The sequence below is a fragment of the Uranotaenia lowii genome, chromosome 2 (genome assembly GCF_029784155.1).
Source record: "Uranotaenia lowii strain MFRU-FL chromosome 2, ASM2978415v1, whole genome shotgun sequence".
NCBI classification, from domain to species: Eukaryota; Metazoa; Arthropoda; class Insecta; order Diptera; family Culicidae; genus Uranotaenia; species Uranotaenia lowii.
This window is the reverse complement of record NC_073692.1, coordinates 429,680,235-429,702,970: the sequence shown is the minus strand read 5'-3', so window position 1 is coordinate 429,702,970 and position 22,736 is coordinate 429,680,235. Positions and strand designations below refer to the sequence as shown.

General features: G+C 36.1%; 1 protein-coding gene across 8 annotated transcripts in view; it reads left to right on the top strand.

Annotated features, from left to right (window-relative positions):
• The window catches only part of LOC129745763 (probable myosin light chain kinase DDB_G0284661), a 52,913-nt gene that overhangs the window by 5,483 nt on the left and 24,694 nt on the right, over positions 1–22,736 (top strand). For 7 of the 8 annotated variants that reach the window (XM_055739099.1, XM_055739098.1, XM_055739097.1 and 4 more), the window contains exons 2-3: positions 2,002–2,359; positions 21,116–21,206. In XM_055739099.1, coding sequence (XP_055595074.1) covers positions 2,326–2,359; positions 21,116–21,206 — 125 coding nt within the window. In that variant the 5' untranslated portion in view covers positions 2,002–2,325. Of the gene's footprint in view, positions 1–1,873; positions 1,898–2,001; positions 2,360–21,115; positions 21,207–22,736 lie in introns of those variants that run through there. The other variant, XM_055739094.1, reaches the window with a different exon arrangement.

Here is a 22,736-nt window from a genome sequence, read left to right as displayed (position 1 = left end):
TATAAAACTATTCCAAGTTGCTTTTAGTTGGGGAGTGTTGTAAAATTAAAAAAGCAGAAGTAGGAGATTAGCGGTACATTCAGCAGCATTATTGATCAGATGAAGAATTGGGGGCAAAAGCAGGCCAAATCCATGACTGAAAAGTGTGAAATTTGCAAATTCTAGAACCAAGAATGAATAAATTTTTAATGTTTTTTTTCTGCGAAAAAGTGTTCACTATTTATGCTTTCATAAAATAACAGTTTTTGCAATTTAATTGTGTTAACGCATCAGATCGATGACTAAATATTTCGACGAAGTGTTCATAACATATCACTTTTTTGAGATACTATCTTAAACATCGGATTAATACGAAAATCAGCACACGAAGATTTAATTGAATGGTAAATTAATCTTTTGGAGGGAATTTCGGGTAAATAAGATGTAAAATCCAATAAAACGTGGCACTATTTCCACTACTTATATTGTTATGCGATAAATAAAAGTTGTTTTCCAATCGATTTGAGTGCACTGTCAAAAAATTCATTTTGATGAATCCTGTGGTGGTCCCGGCATGTTTTCAAAACGATCAATTGATATTATGATGCTATTCAAATAACCTGACGTTTGGATTTATATTCACACAAGCACTTAATGTGTGACGACTGTGATCCTGATTAATGTCAGATTCAACCACAAAAGACTACACCATTCAACAACCATGTCGAAATGGTCAAATGGCTCACCACAAAAGGCAAAAGAACAGATCAAAACTATTTCGGACTCGTTGATTTTCCTTCTGGTTTTCTGTGCCGTTTGGTCGACGTCGATGCCGCACTGGTCGAAGCGCAGTTGGCCATGGGATTGAAGAATGCGATGTTTTATCTCACCATTGAGTTGTGCTTTCGAACGAATACCTTCCTACTATTTAGAATGACGTTTCCCTCGCAAGGAATCTTCTGAACAACCATTCGAACTGCTCCTGTCCTGTTGTCAGAAATTGACAAGGTTTGCTGCGCTATTACTCAACAACGGCAAGCGATCACAAAATTAATCCACAAAGACAGTAAACTACTACTAAGTATCCTAATAGTAGGTAAGGGTAGGGTGATTCGACCATCACTCTGATCAACCCCCCGCCTTTAAGATCGTCCCCATGGGCATAGAGATGGGAAGATTGTTTTTGTTGTCAAAGTTTTTTGCTTTACGAAAATAAACTGTAAAGGAATTTCGGCTTGCTTTGCTGCTGTTTGCAGTTGGGATGACAGGAACGAAGCATGTGTGTCGCTTTGAAAGTCGTCACTCGTCCACTTGACCAGACAACGACGACGACGACGATGGCGACCAAACATTTGCTGTTTTTTTCCTACCGTTCGATCGAATGTGTGTGCAAAATCCAATATCTTCCAACCAGAGAGCGATGCGGTCTAGCTTTCCCCTTGTTTTTTTGGTCCAAAAATAGCTCTATGCGATACTGTGAACGAATGTTTTAATGTTACATGACTGGCCGAGAGATAGTCAATCAGGGTTATTTATTCTGTTATTGGAAAATTCGCAGATTTCGTGGCGGTTAATAAAATAGGTTTAAAAGATGGAGCCGAAGTTTTTTGGTTAGCGAATTCCGAGAATGAACGAACTTCTTGGGAGTAACATTCATAAAAAACAAAAAATTCCTTTCAACTCGAATGTAGAATTGTTCAAATTGTTCGATTGTTGATAAGGCATTGTCTTATCAGAGGGTCTATTGAGAATTCTCTTTCTGAGTGGGTACCTAGCAATAAAAATTATTTGTTTTACACTCAAACGAACGTTCAATTGTGTAACGAATCGAGAGCGGTCTTTCAATCAGAATCCACAGATGTTTTAATTCAGATTTCGTTTCGAACTGAAAGAGTAAGCTGGATACTTAAGAAAATTTGTAAGTTTGCGTTTTTATGGACTCCAACAACTCCACTCCACTTTGAAGAGAATGTGCTATTTGAAAAAAAAAAGTTTTTACAAATCATTTTCAAATCTCGCCAGTTCGACCCGATGTTCAGAAGCAGTAAATAAGTGCAAGTTGGCAGTACCTGTTTTTGGCAAAAATCATCCCACTAAGTGAGAGGATTCATTTATTCCAAGCGGGAAGAAAGAATAGATCGTCTTTGTTCGTTGGACCATTTTGCAAACACCGCACCGCGACAAGCAGGTGAAATCGAAACACGGTCAGAAGATAAATCTAGGACGAATTAGTTTACCCCTCTGGTGGAAAAAGGAAGAGCTCAAGACAAGACAAAGGACGATCATCGTCAGCAAACATCAGATCATCAGTGAAGAAGCTAGGACGGTAAATCATCAGCACCAAAAATGATTCAGGTCGATGAATCAGATCCCGTTGGGGGTAAGTACTGAATTTGATCAGATTTGAATCCTAAAGTTACGTTACGTTAATTATCTCAATAACATTCATCATCACGAAATACAATATACAGCTGAAGTGTAAATTACTCCTTAACATTGGGAGATTAAGTCGTAACCAAGCCTTCAATCTACTTGACCGGAGTAAATCAAAAATTACAAAATTTACAAAAATTACAAAATTTACAAAAATTTACAAAAATTACATAATTAACAAAAATTACGAAATTAACAAAAATTACAAAAATTACAAAAATTACAAAAATTACAAAAATTACAAAAATGACAAAATCGACAAAAATTACAAAAATTACAAAATTGACTAAATTGACAAAAATGACAAAATCGACAAAATCATCAAAATCGACAAAATTACAAAAATTACAAAAATGACAAAAATTACAAAAATAATAAAAATGACAAAAATGACAAAAATTACAAAAAAGACAAAAATGATAAAAACGACACAAATGACAAAAATGATAAAAATGATAAAAATGACAAAAATGACATAAATGACTTCTTTTTTTTCGGGGATTTTCATCCGGTTGGATGATTCATCCCGAACCCCGGTTCATGTTCTTCCATTATATACTCCATTTTGATATTCAAATGAATTTTAATTCAATAATTTATTCTTTAGTCTTCGAATAAAAAAATTGTTTCACACAGACTTATTGTTCTAAGAGATGCCATAACCTATGTTTAAATGACATACCAATATAACATTTTTTAGCACACTCATTTAAATAACGGTTAGGGAGAAAGTTCATATAACGCCCATGGCAAGTATGAATTTTTCCTTAAATTACCTCTGTGTCGTGAAAATTTCACAATTTAGGTTTTTCTTCATTTTGATGTAAATTTTGAAACACTTTCAATAAGGCGTCCCCAAGCAGAGAAAAATGAATAAGACAATATTTTCTGACACATCGATAGAAGAGAATCTTAATCATGATTTTATGCCACTAATCAAAGGTTTGAAGAACCTCTTAGCTGAATGAAAATATGATTTCAAAGTAGTCGAAGATTCCTTTGAATTCATCTACAGTATTTGAAAGACCCAAATACTAGTATTTCACTAGCTACTTGCTAGCATCCTCAGTGGGTTATCGACTGAAGAAAGTGTATCATTTACCTCCCTTAAATTGTCCAAGCTAGGTAGCTCTGAATTATTTGTAGGTAAAAAGAACCTTCGAATGCTCGGCAAATGTGCCGTTGTCAGTTTCTTGAGCCTACCTACAAGTTCTTAGGTAAGAAGAAATATAATTTACCTGACAACGCCCAAAATAGGGCGGGTAACAATAATAATCTACCTGACAACACCCAGAAAAGGGTAACATTTGCATTCGAAGGTCCTTTTTACCTACAAATAATTCAGAGCTACCTAGCTTGGACAATTTAAGGGAGGGAAATGATACACTTTCTTCAGTCGATAACCCACTGAGGATGCTGGCAAGTAGCTAGTGAAATACTAGTATTTGGGTCTTTCAAATACTGTAGCTGAATTCAAAGGAATCTTCGACTACTTTGAAATCATGATTTTATGCTAAAAAATCATACTGAACTCGCTAGGATATGCTGGGTTTGTTTTATCACGGCCCATACGCTCGTTATAACGCGCCAATCGTAAAGTGCTGAAAAAAGGATTCATTTCTCAAAACGGCAAGTTTTCATTGAAAGTGAACTAAAAGTTAGAAATCTTTCTAAAGTGTTAATTCAGTCCAAAAATCAACTTTTTTTTATTTTAATTAGTCCATTTTATTTCCAGTCGAAGTGTCCCAGCTTACATGAAATCGTAATAGAAATGATAATCCAAATCGATTAGTATTAGTAATCAATTAGTACACTTTCAATAACCATCGTAAACGCGTTGGTATTGAGTGCTTTTCTATCATTCATTTCCGACAAGCCCAAAAAAAGTTGAAACGTTAGTCAATTCGTAAATATGTCTCCAAAAAGTTGAGAATATACTAATTCAACATTTATGATTTGAGTAAACTGATTTACGATAAATGGGCGGTCCTTCATTTGACACTTTATCCGGTCTCTTCCTTTGATCGGTTCGTAAAATGAATATCTCACCTATAGAGCTATATCGTTGATCATATCAACTGATGAGTTGGCGTCGTGGTATGATATCGGACAGCGAACTCGGAGGACTGAAGTTCTAATCTCGGTCGGGGAAATTTTTTTTTCGTTTATTTTGCTTTTTGTGGGGAACTCGAATCGTTGGAATCTTGGCATTGTAGATTTATCGCCTCCACTTTTGTAGCTATGTATGTGCTATTTTGGTAAGTTTAATACAAACTTTTCATCTGGTTTATTTGTTTGAATAATTCTGTTGTTCCTGCGTTATACCTTCATAAATGTTTGCTGGGGTCTGTAAGTCACACACGACGTATAACAGGACAGGACACTTAAATCCGCTTGAAAATGAGTGTCTATAAGTATTAGCGTGTTTTCGGTCTTCGGCTGCTAGGCGCGTATTTGCACGGTAGTTTTGTTCTGAGGCTTTGAATAAGCTTTAAAAAAAACAAGTATTTATAACAATTTAATGAAATTGAGTAAAAAAGAATCATAAGCATCAGTAAAAAATACTTTTCTTCAACGAATACACTCTTTTTTCCACAAAATGTACGTGGAATACATAGCAAATCAGCGGTTCGCTTGAGTGAGGCATAACAGAGCATGTTCGCCTACATGTGTCTATTGGATTGTGGTAGCCATACGGGGTTCGACGAGATGGAATCCAAAAAAGCATTTGATTCCGCAGCGAGTATTGTGGTAGCGTACAAATTTATGCAATCCAGGAGATTGTTGTTTTCAATATGGCCGCTCAGTAAGTTGAATGTGAATAAACACTGCAGAAACTTCCTCCTACGGAATAGCGTTTCAAGATGAATCAGGTTACAACGATATTAATAGGGAGTTGTGAGTTCGGGATTCTAGTTAAGTTTCCAAAGACCAAAGCGAACAAACGCTCGCTGGACACCTTCGCCCCAACTGGAGCTGCGTATTCAAGTGTACTTCTGACGATCGAACAATAAAGTGTTTTAAATGCATACACATCGTTGAAATGGATTGTGTTGCGACGGAGCAAATCAAGCGTAGCGTAAGCCATGGCGGTTATTGTAGTGATATGCGTGCTACGAAGGAACAATTTCGAGAACAGTATAACCCATTGTGTAGTCATACTGATGCACGTGGTGGGATCTTGATAAACTATTTTTTTTGCACTTTTTAACGTTCACCAACATTCCATTCAAACCGAACCATTTCATAACAACAACAGTCCAGCGGTGATTTGTCGGAAAAACCTGTCGGAAAAACCTGAGGTCGTCCGCGGTAAATCATTAACGAACAGTATGAATATTAACGGACCAATATGACTGCCTTCGGGAGCACCGGGTGCTATCAAAAACTTCGAAGAGCAGAAAGAGTTGTTGGGGGTTTAAATACGAGGCAAACCACTTTGTTATCCTCTCAGGAAGTCCAAGGTGTTTATATTCGTCATTCGTCATCGTCATTCAGGAAAACTGACTGGAAGAACTCATCAAACAGGTTAGCGAAGTCGGTAAATGTTTCTGCTGTCTTGCCGGAGATTGTCATATCAACTGACATATATGACCAAAAAGCAGCGGGATTCTCCTTAAGTTCGCTTTGAGAGCGGTTTACGTATTCACGAAAGAAGCTATCCGAAGCGACTTCGTAGTTTTTTTTCAACATCTAATACCTATCTTCGTTAGATCTTGATCGAAAGAAAGAGAAATTGAAAATTGGAAGGCGTTGTCTCACTCCATTATCGAACTTATAGCAAATATCAATAGGAACATAAGAAGATTAAGAACTGTCAGAAATGAGCCGCGATTTATTAACAGGTTTTAGTGAATAACCTGATATGATTTTAGGTAAACAGTGTTATCAAAAAAAATCAACGATTAAGTAATACATTTCATTAGAGTGCCTATAAGAAGAGTGACGTCAATGTCAAAATTGGAATAGCGGATGAGCTGTCAGTGTCATTCCAAACGAAAAAATAACCTGTCAAATTCAGCCTGAGAAGAAAAATAAATTGCGAGTATTGTGCTCATTGTGTTTTCAAAACAGCAAAATGTTTGTAACTGTTTTTATCCCTTTGCTCGATTACAGTAAGTAAACTCATTATAATTTCAATGTTTTTATGATCGCCAATTATTTTATTGATAATTGAAAGGATTGATATTGATAGGATGTTTTGCAAACTACTGCCGAAAAGAGTTTGTCCTGCTGCTAGTCTATTTTGCTCAGGTCATCTTCTTCGAGAGTAAAGTCGGCCATCTGTGGAACGCAATCGTACACTGGGACTGCCGTACGTCGCCGCATAATTTTTCTTCTGCCGGAAGCAAAATATACAACCTCTTGCAGAAAGTGAAACTGTTTTTCGCAAATATTTAGTTAGCTCCTTATGTTTCAACGATTTTGACTTACGCTGCACACTCGACAACTAGCTGTAATTTCGAAATGAACTGGGAATCCACAGAACTTTTTCCATGCAAATTGCAGGTCTTCATCCGCTGGAAATCGAAAGAACCCAATGTTCTTGAATCCCGGTGTTTTTTTATTTGTGCAATATTTAGCAAAACACTTCATTGTTTCGAACAAATTCTTATGCTTTCTCACTAAAACTGAACGCAATAAACCTCTAAACCTACAATCAAAGTACAACGAAAAGTAAACAAAAGCATCATTTCGCAAAAGTCACTTGAAGGCTTAAACTGAACCAGTGCTACCAGCTTTACATTTCATTGTTTCCAAAGACATTTATTTTGTTTGGGATAGAATGTCGTCACTCTCCTTATAGGCACTCTACATTTTATGACTCTCTTTTCTGTATTTCAGCAAAAATATTTTTAATTGGGAGTAGGCGTGTGCTAAACCGGCAGCACGTGTTTTTTTTTCGTTTGCATTTATTTTCAAAAGTTTTTAGAAATTGATTGGATATCCATTATAATTATTATCAAATTCGATTAAATTGACGTTGATGAGTTAATGAATCGTTTGTTTAAAAGTTAAATGTGAGAGATTTTATGAAAAAAAAGTGCAGTTATTCAAGAATCATCCGTTAATTTCAATATTGAATCTGTTGAACGAAACAAAAAAAAGTGCGGTGCATGGGACACTTGAAATGTGGAAAAAGTTATAACATTTATTGGTAAAATTCAAGGAAGACGAACACAAAATGTTTGGCGATGATAAATTTCTCTATCATTTCTGATCATCTGATCTGATTCAAATTGTGGGATATTTAGGTACTCAATGGGAGTGTTTGTTAGCTGATGCGGATTTTGCTGCTTAGATTTTGGTGAGCTTGTTCCTTACACTATTCGTAATTACCATCTGCAATTTCGTTTTCAAATGAATCTTGGTGAAATATATCAAATTTTTTATGGAAATGATAAAAGAATCGATAAAAATTCAAAATGAAACAAAGGTAAACAGTAGCGATCGCCGGTATTGGGAGGTTTTTTTTCTTATCCATAGTAATGCCATACTGCAGTCTGGCAATGCTGAGCTTGCTGCGACCATATGAGTTTTGCTTTTTTCAATAGGGCATTTGCACAGTACATTAGTATTAGTAAGCCGTTGGGCAAACAAAAGTGACAGCTCCATGTAAAATGAACTACGGAAAAAAAGTTATTTTTTAAGTAATTTACGAAAACTATTGAATGTTTTATGTTTTACAGCACATTATGAAGAAACCAGTATATTTGTATACTTTTTTGTAAGTTTTGTTTGGGATTGCGAGTGAGGTTTGCTGAAAAAATCAAGATTTTGTGATGGATTCGATCAATTTCAGTGGAGGCAGACCAAATATTGCTAAAGTTTATTGATAAATTTCACGACAGAAGCCCTTACCTTCATCCTACTGGTTGAAAACTCTATAAGATAGACCAGAGTCTGCCTACAAAAAATCTGGGGTAACGGTTGCTAGTGCATTACAAAGATGGTTGAGGTTTTTAAAAATTTGCTGTGCTTTTTTCTGGACTATTCTTTTATTAAATATCCACAAAATCATTTCCACTTTTTACCAGATGATCCAAAATATACCAAATGACTCTTTTTTAGAGAAAATTCGCATACATTCACGGAAAATACGAAGTTTTAGTAGAATTTTGCCTTTGCTGCATATAAAAATCGTCGATGTATGCCCAACAGACCTCTTGTATGTGTGGGTAGCAAAAGCCCTATTCTATGCCTCCGATAAAATTATTAGAATGCTTCATTTTTTTGACGTTGTAATTTAAATTTTGATCAAAGACAAAAGAATTGCGATTAATACATGTAGACATGCTTGTCAAGTTTTTGAATTTTTAAAATTTATTGTATGTTTTATTGTTGTATCATATAAAGATAATCATACTTGTTTTCACTTGAAAATCGACAGGGGGAAAATGGACAGGACTTCGAACGATCGGAAAACTTACATACAGGAGATTGTGGGTTCAAGCCAACCGGAGTTTCTCAACAAATTAGTAAAAATTATTTGAAACAATTCTTACCTGGTATTGGTGGTTGCAGATGGAAAATGTCGAACATGAAGTAAAATGTTAGTTATAAGTAAGAAGTAAGACAACTTAAAACAGTCGATATAAACAAGCAGATCTCAGGTCAACTGAATGCTAAAGGACAAAATGTGTATGACTAATCCTTCTGTTTGAGGAAGATGCTATTCCCGAAAGACGTATCCTTCGAAGATAGTTTAGTTTCGTCTCAAACAGTTTTGTCTGTTTGGCACTTCATCAGGAGGATTTACTGAAAGTTGTTCATTGCCTCTTTACATTGGTATGTCCAACTAAATGTTGGTGAGATCAAGATTTTTTTCTATCCGAGCTACCTGTAGCATCCCAACATTTGTGGGAGCTTTCAATCATCCAACAAAAAGTTATCTCAAGGTTCACATACCATCGGCTAAGTAAAACCTGACAGGGATGCTGATTTTTACCGTCGGTTAACAGCTAGCTGTTTGGTACCAATTTTAGATAGGCTTGAAGCGGCAACGGGAAAACCATGAGTGGTGAAAAGTCGCTGTCGACTTACAACAACTAGCTGAAGCATGATGGTCCGCGAAACATTCTTTTTTCCAATACACACACATTCACACGCGCCAAAGTACTCATGCCAAAGTGTCTACTGAGGAAAGATACTGATCGGGTGGTGGTGCGTGTAGCATCCCGGCGGCAGCGGCGTCGAATCGTGTGTGGCGTCGCGTCGGCCGTCGGCTCCTCACCAACCAACTAAGGCCAGATTCTGACCTTGCACTTTTACTAAAATACCTTTCCGCAGCTCACTCGCGTTTAAGTTGTCTAACCACGACAGCCAGCAACGCCGCGATCATTTGCTTGCTGTTCAGTCTACTGCGATTAAACAAGCAAGCAAGCAAGCAACCCTACACACGTCGCCGCGCCGCCTACTAAGATCGATGAACACCTTTCGGCAAATGCCCGTCCGCGAGGGGGTGGTAGTAAATTTGGCTAAATAGGCAGCGAACGGCTTACACATTAAGCAGAGTTTTGGCGACATGGCTTTTCGACTGTAATTACTTCTCACATTTCATCGCTAGAATTTGCAGATAATTTTTGAAAAAACACATCAGATTCCTTAAAATTACAATACTTATTTTGGAAGCTGATATAAGTACCTTATTGTTTAAAACAATCAGAAAAAAGAGACTACATATGAAAAGATCAAATTCAGTGGTGGCTCCAGAGAGTGATTTGTAAATATCGATGATTATCTCAATTTGAAATTCCTATTCGTTATTATTTACCCAAATTACTTGAAAAATCGTAAATATTAGAATTTTTTAATGAATAGTTTTACCTACTTAAGCTTCAACATGCTCTTTTGGTCAAGATTCGAGAGTGTTCAACATTTAATTCAAACTTCGAAACAAATCAATATGAATTCGGGGAAAAACATTTGGCGCAGCCAATTATACCTCGTATGGATTTAGACATATCTTTCGCCAGTTAAACTTCATTTCATGTCATACACACACACCCTCGTTGTGGCGTTAATCTCGAGTCAAGTCGAGCCATAACACATATTTTTAGAGCATTTCCTGTTGGAAGTGAAAAATAAATTCAGCGAATCCAGTCGCCAATTTTCGGGGCGGGCGGCTTATTCTTATCCTTCTCATTGAGCCGGATTTTGCATATTCAATGGTTGGCGCACCCGAGGGAGAGATGCAAGAAAAAAAATGGAGGAAGCAACAAACGGATACTGGCTGACTGACTGGTCGTAATGAAATGGGGTATATAATTTGTTTTCTCCTTTTCACTCGCCACGCTACATTAACTCTGTTTAATGGCCGCTCGACCACGGTCACCAAACGTAATGTCCGCGTTCTTTTCGGGGGGAGGTAACCGTAACGTAACGTAGTCAACAGCCAAGACGGTTCCGTTTGCGAGCGATCGGCGAGGTTGATCCGGTCGGCTCGCTTCAAAAGGTCAGGATATATACAAACGAGCGGTGATTACTTTTTGCAACAACAATGCCCTGTGATAATAATAAGCATTTAAATCGGTGGTAATTATTTTGGGACAAATGTTTTCAAAACAATTGAGGTATCTTAAAAAGTAAACACGGTAAGAGGTACAAATCCCATTTTTTTGCTTTTCCTCGGATCCATCAGTTCACACAGGGTTGTTAAAATCGAATTACTCTTGACAGGACCCATTAATGTAATATTATGAAAACAATTTTAAAGAGATTTTTCCACTATAAGTTTGTTTCAGAAATTTTAATTTTAAGGGTTTTTGTTTCATTTAATAAAATTCAGGAAGCCCGAGTGGAAAATCATTTTAAAAACTTCAAAAAATGTAAATAATATTTCTATAAACAATATCAGTTTATACTCCTGAATGCTATACGATCGGTTTGATAAAACAATAAAATAAGCCGTAAATCCCGCTTGGATTAGTTTCGGAAAAAAAATATTGAAAACATTTGGAATTTTGATTCCATGTCTTCGGCAAACCCGTGTTTGAAAAACAAAACAAAATATCGTAGAGTCATAAAAGTTTTATCTAGGAGTAAGTTGGCAAAAATAGACACTTTCCACTTTTCCTTAAATAAAAATGTTCTAAACTATTTAGAGTAATCATCGGGATCCGTTCGGTAAAGTATGGAGAATGAATTCACAACAAATCTAAACAAGAAAAGATAAAATTAACTGATGTTTTTAAGGAAAACCGAAATTTGTCACAGTATCACTCGAATCATCATTATCATTTTATAACAATCAGAAACTTTTAATTGAATCGAACTCCTTCGCATAAATTCTTCAAAATAGAGACATGATTTGCTTCCCTTTGTTATTGCAAGCGAAAATTTTTGAAGGCTTTACAGGTTCATTAAAAAAGTGTTAAATGTTTTCTGAGAAAAAATCCATTTTTGCTCAAACCGATGAAGCGATTTTTCATCACTTTTATTTAAAGGTTTAGATCCCAGCGATAAATTATAGTCAAAATTCAAAATAAATTTATTTTTAGGAAATCACTAGCTCAGCTTTGGACGTTGAATTGTTATTTAAATCTATTAACTATTATAATTCCTTTTTCAATGGAGTATTTATGGGAATTATTCCACCCCTAAATTAGTCCTCAAATCCCCAACATTTTTTTTCAGAAACGGTGAAAAAATCTGTTTTTATTTTGGTTTTTTTTTTCTTAGCGGCCCATCACACTCCCCCACACCAAAAAGCTCGATTTAAGCCCCATAGTAATGGACGCTAAATGTTCTCAGAATGTCTGGCAGCAAAACAAGAAAAAACTTTACACTTGAAAACGCGACCAAAGTTTTAATAATGCTGAGAACCTTCAAAGTGATTATTTAACGCGAGAAATATAACAATATTTGTTTAAATGAATCTCAGTGGAAAAATATTCCTTTTAAGAGATATGAATGAGAAATGAATTCAAATTACAAAATTTAACGAACACAACTAGATTGTCCGTTGTCTGTAAACTGACAAGAAAAATGAAACAGTTCGACAAATACATAGGGAAATTACTAACACTAGTAAATTCACACATTTCTAATGAATATGTATTAATCATTCGTAAACGGTTTTTCCGAATTGTAAGAAAGAACGGACAGTAAGAAAGTCAGTTGATAGAATATTGTTGAGACAGACGGACGTGCTGTAAACTACTTCTCAGCACATTCTGGATTATTCGAAATAAAATATCTACCAAACTTTGATCATCCGGACACGACAATATCCATTATTGATCTTATGAAAAAACTCATATTTAAAAGAATTGTTTGTATATAAAAAGAAACTAAGAATACGAGTGCCGATGTGGTCTAGTAGATATGCTGGCGCTAGTCTGGTAACCCAGGCGTACTGGGTTCGATTCCCGGTATCGGCAAGAAAAATTTTTGGGTTCGAATCCCATAAGTTGCCTACAGGTAAGATGTGTTTAATTATATAAATTAAAATATGTTTCAATATTTCAGAGGGAATGCATCTGGGGATAACCCAAACAGATTTTTGCAAGCGGCACGAGTAGCCGGCCATTGTAGGTTTCTGAGGGTTGGATGCCTTCCTTCGACGAACCATCGGACCGTGGAAGCCCTAGAAGAAATTCGAAGGCCAAGCCACACAGCCATAGGCAGGACCTTGCTACCGAGGATAACCATACATACATACTTACACATACATAAAAAAGAAACTAAGAATACGACTAAAACAACATAATTTAAATTAAATTTATTACCATGAAAATTGAAAACAGAACTGAAATAAGTGGTTGATTGATCATCGGTTTAGTTTATCTTTGTAGTACTGCATAAGTTTGGTCTTAAAAATATTTCTGTTGGAACTGTTTTTAATTTCTTCAGGAAGGCTGTTGAATTTTGTTGGACCAATGAAGGAAATTTGACGTTGGCCAAAACTATTTGAACTTGTACTGCGCATCAAATGGTGAGATTGACGAGTATTGTGATATGACCCGCATTGAATCTCAAGTTTTGATTATTGTTTGAAGAGTTTTAGTTATCAAAAACATAGGTTATAGTTCGTAGATCACAAAGTATGGAGAGAGGTAATATATTGTGAGAACTATTCGAATAAATTAAATTGGTTGGACAGAGAAGCGGAGAATTGATAATAAGGTTTTCAGAGAACGTTTTTAAAGAATTTGTAAACGAGAAACAAGGGACAATGATCGCTCTGCCGCAAACAGCTATTAAATAGGGTAGAAGCACTAGTTATTGAGCAGGTACCAGATATTGAACACCAGTAAATCATTTACCAATTAAAACATTAATTTACAGTAGAAAAATGAATCAAAATTCGTTGTGCCACTGTTTAAGCATTTTCTACCTCTGTTCAAATTTTTATCAAGAATCTCGGACTCTTAAAGTCACAATCCCCGAAACTTGAATATGTGTTCAAATTTTGGCTTGGTTTTTCGACTGGATGAAGAAAACAGCCTATTTTTGATTAGGGGAAAAATTGGATAAAAGACAAATAAACGTCTAAGATAATGGTATTAGTGTCTTCAACTAAGTCTTTTTGAATAATTTCTGGAAGAGTGGCAGCCTTTATTATCTTTTTTTCTTAAAATTTAACAAATTGAAGTGTTCAATCATTGGATCACAGAAAACGCCAATGTTTCAATTATTGAACGTTCGATCTTGCAGTACTCGTTTCGTAAAGAAATGCATGTACCAGTTTGTAGTGAATAAGGAATGCATGAGTAAATCATGTAGTCAATGTAGTGAATAAGGAATGCATGAGTAAATCAATATTGTGTCATAGAAAGTTACCCTAATAAATGTTAAAAGAAAAACATGAGCATTTGAATCAGTGTTTCGAACATAGATTTAGGTTACGCAGTTGAAATCAACTATACAGGATGGGCGATGGGCGCGCTCGCAGTCCAGGTATACGATTCCTCGTGTGTTAAACAGAGAGAGAAATAGCCTTCACTCGAATTTCACTCCGATTAGCTGTCATTCTTATGGAAATCTGTGTAAGAGTAAAGAGCAGCCTTTATTCTTTTTAGCAGGCCCAATCCCAATTGAGCGAGAATAGAGTATTTCCTGAGACAGATTGTGGTAGGGTAGCTTTTTGTTTTTGTTTTGAAAAATACAAACACCAACTGGTCGCCATTTTGATCTTTGATGATAAGCACTGTGCAATGCTTTCTTTGAAAAACTTCTTTAATTAAAATCACAACTATTTCTTCATGTCTTAGCTTGTTATGAATTTACAAATCATTTAATCAAGAATTTATGTTCTCATCACCAAGGTGCCCAAGTAACCATAAGCACTAAAATCTAGCATCAACTCTGCTCTAGCGTCAGCTATAGTGCTTGATTCTGTGCATCATTTTAGCTCTGTGAGCCAGGTTTGGCGAAATTAACTGCTGCATTAGTGCAGAAACTGGTATAACCCTATAAAAGCACTGTTTTAGCATTGGTTGATGCTACAGCGTTGGCGGGCGAAATGCTGGGAAAATGCAAATGGCGTTCGAATGAGGTTCGACCATGCGAAAAAAAAATTATTTTGGAATTTTGTTCGGTTCATTTTTTGGCCATGATACTAAATTTGTAATTATTTTTATATTCGCTTATGCATATTGAGGAGATCTCTCGGATTGAATTTTCTACATGATATTTTTTTTTATTTTTCAGCTGAAAATGACCTGGAATCGAACTCATGACATATGTGGCTCTGACATTTTACATTGACTCTGCCTGTGAACCTATCAGGTCCGCGTTAAATCTTTGAAAAAAAAGACCTATTTGAATCAAATTTCTAGCCACCGGTGCCCTGAATTTGCATTGATTCAGCACCAATCAATGCTAATGTGCTTTGGCCTAATGCCACTGTAGTGCTTACATAGTGCTTAAACGCATTAAAGCAAGCATGTGTGATGCCAATTTAATGCTTAGAAAATATAGCATTTATTATTCTGATTTAGAGCAATGTTGCATTTCAAAAGCATTGTGCAAAGCTGATAGAATGCAAGTTGCATTTTAAAAGAGTGGTATAATTCTAACATGATGCAGCATAGCACTCGAAGGGCTGTTGTAATGCAAAATTGCACTTGATGTGCTGATATAGTGTAATTTAGCCTTTGAATGCTGGTGTAAAGCTATAAAAATGCAAAGCTTTAGTGCTTATGGTTACTTGGGTGCGCTTGCAAAACCACTACAACTGCATTGCCAATTTTATTTCGTTACTATCTTTTTTTTTTTTTTTTTTTTTTTTTTTTTTTTTTTTTTCTTATTATAGAGACTTTCAGCCTTGGGCTGGTTCGTCTCTTTCTAAGCGCACATCTTTCGAAGTAATGATGGCTAGCATCTCACAAATGCTAAAACCACCAAACCACAGAAAGTGTACTATGTATGCCATGACCGGGATTCGATCTCATGAACTTTGGCGTAGATGACTTGAACTCTAACCACTACGCCGAAGCCGCTGGCTTCTCGTTACTATCTGGTCATTGAACATGCGTAATGTTGTTGTTATGCTTACCCTACCACGATATGCCGAGAAAAAGTAAACATGAGAAATCAGCTGTTCGTCTGACAAGTGGGGAAATGCCTTATATTCATGTAAGGCAACATAATTTAAATTAAATTTATTACCATGAAAATTGAAAACAGAACTGAAATAAGTGGTTGATTGATCATCGGTTTAGTTTATCTTTGTAGTACTGCATTTCATGTAAATTGAGAAATAATTATGAAGACGGTAAGGAAGAAAAGAGAGCATTCTAAAAAAGAGAAAAATGACACCACATTTGAAAGCAGCTTGGCTAAGCTGGTCATTCTAGTGTTGACGCTTGCTTTGGACGTTTGTTCCTTAACAGGTGTCCTGATCATCAGTGATAAGAGACAGAACAGACGCGGAACACGACACAGTTATTGAACAAACATCGGTTGGTGTTTGGAAATGTAAACAAACTGTTTCTTGGTTGCTAGCTCAACCAAAATCGCCCCTCCAAGGCATACTATCAAGCGAAATACCCCTAAATATATGCAATGATTTCCAATGTTTATGTGTTAAATAATTAGAACATTGCCTGTTCAATATTTGAATCATTGTGTTTAGTCATTTGGACAAAAGTAATTTTGAATAAAAAGGCTTAAATAATAATTTCAAAACCGGTCTCGGATCCGGTCCGGTCCGGATCCGGATAGACTTTGTCTATCTCGGCTCACTGGTGACCGCAGACAATGACACCAGTCGTGAGATCCGGAGGCGAATTATCAGCGGAAGTCGTGCCTACTATGGACTCCACAAGCAACTGCGGTCGAGAAGACTTTGCCCTCGCACGAAGTGTAACCTGTATATGACGCTTATTAGACCGGTTGTTCTCTACGGGCACGAGACATGGATATTGCTCGAGGAGGACCTGCGTACACTCGGGGTATTCGAGCGACGAGTGCTAAGAACCATCTTTGGCGGCGTACAGGAGAACGGAGTGTGGAGGCGAAGGATGAACCACGAGCTCGCGCGACTCTACGGCGAACCCAGTATCCAGAAGGTGGTGAAAGCCGGCCGGATACGCTGGGCGGGACATGTTGCGAGAATGCCGGACGACTGTCCTGCAAAACAGGTGTTCGCTACGAATCCGGTAGGAACAAGACGAGCGGGGGCGCAACGAGCGAGGTGGTTAGACCAAGTGGAGCGTGATCTGGCGAACGTGGGGTGCCCGAGAAATTGGAGAACGGTTGCCATGGACCGAGTGAATTTTAGGAATTATGTTCGTCAAGTTATGTCGTGAGACGGAATACTATGTAAATAAAATAAATAAAATAATTTCAAAACATATTCCCGCGAAAAAAAAAAATATCGATTCAAAGCAGAGAAATAAGCTTAAGCTACGCTATCAAAATTTTATCAAAAAAAAACCTTTCGTTATTAATTTATTGGCCACAAATGTGTTGAATCCAAAAGATGGTGTTCAATATAAAGTGTTCTTACCCTAGTACAAACGGGAGTGTACAAAAGCAAAATAAAAATTAAGTAAAATATGACGCGTAACTTAACCTTGCACCTCCCATAAAACTCCGCTCAGGGATGAAATTTTTTTTTTTGTAGTTAATCAATGTGGCAGAACCATGATAGAGTTTCGTCTAGAATTATTCCTAGACACTTGAAGTTGGTAACCTTCTCTATAGTTGTATTGGATAGTTTGAGATTGCAATTGAGTTCGATGTTTTTCCTGGGAGAGTGAAAATCACTTCACTTCACTACTTCGTTTTAGCAAGATTAAGGGTCAGGAAGTTAGCTGAAAAATATTTGTGATGGAGTTTCAATCTTCTTCCATGTTGGTTATAACAGCATTAGGACAGTTTTCAGGATAGAATAAGGCTGTATAATCAGCACGAGGTTTATCACGCAGCGGTAATTTGCTAAGATCATTGATGTATAGTAGAAACAGTAAAGGTCCTATATTGCTGCCTTGTGGGACACCAACTTCCAAGCTCTCTAGCGATCTCTTTGCCTCACCCAAGATGACAAATTGATTCCTGTTAGCCAAGTAGCTGCGTATAAGATTGTTGGCTAGGCCTTTTATGTCATAACACTCCAATTTTTCAGTAATATAGCATGATTAGGAGTGTTGAAGGCCTAGAAAACGTCCACCCACGATTTTTTGGCATCTATTTTTTCAATTACAGAATCCAGCAATTCGCAGATGGCTGTAAGCGTACTTGTTCCAGATTTAAACCCATATTGAAGATTGTAGAAAACGTTATTTTTGTTTAGAAAGCTGTTCATTCTGGTTATTAAAAGCTTTTTGAAAACCTTACTAAAAATGCTCAAAGTTGATATGGGACGGTAGTTTTTCTCCGGTAGAGTATCTTCAGATTTAAACATTGGAATAACTCTAGCTGTATTGAGACATTCAGGGTAGGTTCCTGTCTCTAAACTCTTGTTGAAGCATTCCGAGAAAATTTTTGCGAAATTTATACTATGATGTTTAAGTACCTGTGATGAGATATTGTCTTGGCCTCTGCTTTTTTTGTTATTCAACAATTCGATTGCTAAAGTGACCTAATTCACTGACGCAGGCCGCGAAAACAAAGAGTTAGAAATCCAGTCAATATACCTGTAGGTGTTAGAACTTGAGTCTACGGTAATATTGTCCGCGAGAGATTTTCCGATACTGGTGAAATGATTGTTGAAGGTCTTACATACTTCATGTTGATTTTCTAGAAAGGAGTTACCAGCTCTCAGGTTAATTTCAGATTTGTTTTGTGATCTTCCGAGTATAAAGTTGACTTTTTTATATAATTTTGAATTTGAATGTTGTCGTAGTAGGATCTTTTACAATTTATTTTGGAAAGGTCTACTTTTTTAGAAATGTAGTTCAGAATTTCTTTTAAATGGATGTTTTTTTACTCTTTTAAGATAATTATGTTTTATTTCGATAAGGGTCCAAAGTAGAGATGTACCGAATAGTGGTATTCGGCGAACGGCTGAATACCGAATATTGACCGTTTCAACTATTCGGCCAAACGAATATTCGGCCGAATATTCGGCCGAATATTCGGTCGAATATTCTGTTGAGTTTTCTATAGAAATACTACTCTTTCTACTGCTATTTCCAATAGCAATCTTCTATTTCTGCCTTTCTCATGCCCCTCATGTTTTCAAGTCGATTATATCCAACCAGATGTATTACATCTTTTTAAAGTAGAGTTTTCTTTAATTTTCAAAATTTCACCATTAGCTGAAAGGACATCAGATGACTTATCGCTTCTAGGACGTTTATCACAAAAGAGATTGGATTCCAATGAAATCTGGGACAAAACATGTAAAAACAGGTGTTAAGATATTTGAAATCGCTTATTTAATATCGAATTAGATGAATTTCTAATTTTTGCTAGATGTCATCAAACTAGTTGCCAAAAAGAACGATGATCTTTAATTTTCAGCATACAATACTTTCTACGACACGTATCCACACTGCCGGGTCTGAACGATTTTTTGAAAAACTTTAAAAAAAGGGAAAATCTGAACCGAGACCAAGCATTATTCTCAAACATACAGTACGAAAAAGAAATTAAATTACTTGAAATTTTATGTTTTCATCGAATTACAACAGCAGTGTTCAAATAGTATCTAATGAATAAATTTACTCTTATAATTGTTTTGTAACAGAAAATTTAAAAAACTTCAAAAAAAATACATATTTGATTTTTTTTTAATTTTATTTAGCAAAAAATCATCATAATCCTGGGTAAAATCCGGAAAATTTTAAAAAATATTTGTCCATTCCGACTTTTGGCTTTTCTCGAATTATTTATTTGGTTTATGGGCAAGCCTGGATATATCAAATAGATTTATAATAAACGATAATCAAAGTATAAAGCTATCTACAGTGAAAAATACACGAATGCATCTAAAATGCTTAACTAAAATCATAAGTTTTGATGATTTTGAAAGCTTTTCAACATTATTTTTGGATATTTCATAAATTATCCAACATCAGTTGAAAATTTGAGAAGCCTGTTTTTGTATAATTTTTTTTAAAATAACTATTCGGCCTATTCGGCGTATTCGGCCGAATACCTAGCTTAACTATTCGGTGAGCCGAATATTCGGCTTAACGGTTTTTCGGCGGTATTCGGTACATCTATAGTCCAAAGCGAAAACTAATTTATGATTGTTTTACTGGTTTGATGTAAAACTACGACTTTATTTTTAAAACAATTTTTTCTCGGTTCGATTGGTTGCTTTGCTAGTAATAAAAATATTTCAACGAAGGTTCCTACATCTGATAAATATAAACCACAATATGACAAATGATTATCCTTGGACAGGGTCATTTTTTGCCTGTTACCATACGAAATATAGTTATGTACCCCCGAATGTACTCTCATGAACCGACTCTCAACAAACCTTTCTGGATCATTAATATTTGTACACATTAAGGAATCTAATTGTCAGCGTCAACAACATGTCTATTGAAGAAGCCAATAAATCTGTCCCAAATATAGATCCATTTGCCAAAAATTCACTTCACAGAGTGCATGTGCAGCGATAGAACCTATTTCTGTGTGTTTATTTATTTTGTTTTTTTTTTGTTTTTTCTGAGTAAACTTGCAAGGCGCATTCGACTGTTTTTTCGAAAGCAGATGTCTAACCGAGCTTTAGATCAGCACTGAATAAGCAATTCGATGTTTTTTGGCAACCACCCATCGAATTTTGTCTTTTCCTCAAACCGAGGGGTCGTCCGATGGATCAGCCTCCCAGCCTCCCCAAAACTCTCTCTTTTATTCTATGAATCAGATAAAGATTTGAACAAAAAAAACCTAGAAACACGTATCAGCTATTTTGACGGTCAAGAAAACTCGCTGCCCTTCCGGTTCGAATCCGATGAATGGGTTCCGGTGTTCTCGGGAAGGTTTCTTTGGGCGGTGGGTAAGAGCAAGGAATGAATCTCTATACAAAACCCCACCCCATGTCGATGGTTGAGCCGAAATTTGGTTTATTTAATTGAACCACCTCGCGTGTCCACCCCCCGTTGGTTGTGGGGTGTTTGTAAAAGGCGAATTCTTCTGCCTGATTTGAGATTTTCGGATTTCGCAAACTAAGTAGTGACGCGCATTTTAAGAGGCGAGGCGAAACACAACCGACGGCAAACAACACACATGTTGATCATCACTCAGAGACGGCGTTCATTAATTACAAACTATCTTTTTGTTTTTCTTTTTTTTGCAGATGCGCCCCCGTCATTTCCTTATCGTGAGGTGGAGATACAGCGTGGCGTCGACCCCAAACAGTTTTTCGACCTGAGCACCGAAATTGGCAGGTGAGAAAATTTTGTTGTTTTTTTTTGGTTTTGCGCCCTACAATTAGTAGAACAATGGCACTTGCTGACGGATTAGTTAGTTTTTTTTTGTATTGTATCGATTTCTCCGGTCACGTGTTCTGCAAAATGGTCGCTGCAACGAAAGTCACCGCCAATAACTTATGAGCTTACGAATGCAGTGCTCAGAAGAAATTCACGAAAGAACTGAAAGATGACCTTAAAGACGACCGGCCTGTGGGCATCACGTGCCCCGTAATTGGGAACACACTTTTCTTCAGGGGCTAGCAACAATGTTAGATTTTTGTTGTCCCTTTGAAAGCTATCAACTATACATCTGACTCCCATTCCCATATGGTTCCTTCTGTTGGATTAAAACGATTTCAATTTAAAAGAAATGAAAGCAGTGTTCGGCACAAAAGCGCTAATCGCTAGTTAGTCCGCTAACTTTTTGTTAGCGGTTTAATTTTGCCGCTAAGTTTGGATTGATTTAGCGAATTGAAAAGTTCCGCTATTTTTTGGTTCCGCTAATTGAAGATCGCTAACTCCCATATATCTGTATCAATCTCTCGAATTCTTAGTGATAGAATAAACATTAATCAAGTCTAAGTAACATTGTGCATCATTCTAATTGCTTAGTTGGATTCATTGGAGAAATGCGTACTAGAGTTAGAGAAAAGATGTATTTAGTGTAATTTTTCTCTCTTTAAGCACTTTTCTTAGCAACTTTTACAGAAGAAGATAACAATAATAGGTGTTAAACAATATAAAACTATTTTCAACATCTCTCCATTAGCATTTGTATTCAAGTGGTTGAACTATTTACTTTTTACAATATAGTTTTTTAAGAGATTTTACAAATCAGTTCATATAAAAATAAGATAAAATCACTATTGTAGCTTTCGTTCTAAGTTTAAATAGAAATTGTATAAATGTTCACGTTTGACAATGCTCCTGCAAATGTGAAAAAGAGGAAAACAGGTTAAAGATTTTAAATGAGGGTTATGTAAAATAATGCCAAAACAAAAAAAAATAATTGCACAGAAGATTATTTGCAACAAAATTGCATACTATCTACTTTGCACAAAACCAATGAATCTAGTAAATTTTTAACCAAAATTTACATTAAAAAAGAGAGATGTAGCTCCCATTTTCCATATTCTGTTCTTTTGCTCTTTCTTTAATTGTTTGAAAATCGTGTGTTTTAATTTATAGAACACAGAGACTCGTTAAAACTCCTATCTTTGACAGTTTTGGTTTTGCTCATATAATTTGATGAAAAAACGATCAATTTATTTAATTTTAAATCAAATACTTGAAACTTCAACAATTCCTCCTTGAGGAGTTGGAAAAATCGAAAGGGGAAAGTGCGTGACTAATGAAACATTTGATATTTGTTCCGGTCGTAATGTTGGTAAACAGTTAGCGATTAGCGATTAGCGCTTTAAGCTTAAAGCGATAACTTTTTTGACACATTTAGCGTATTTAATGAGCGATCGCTAACTTTGTATGAGTTAGCGATTTAATAAGCGG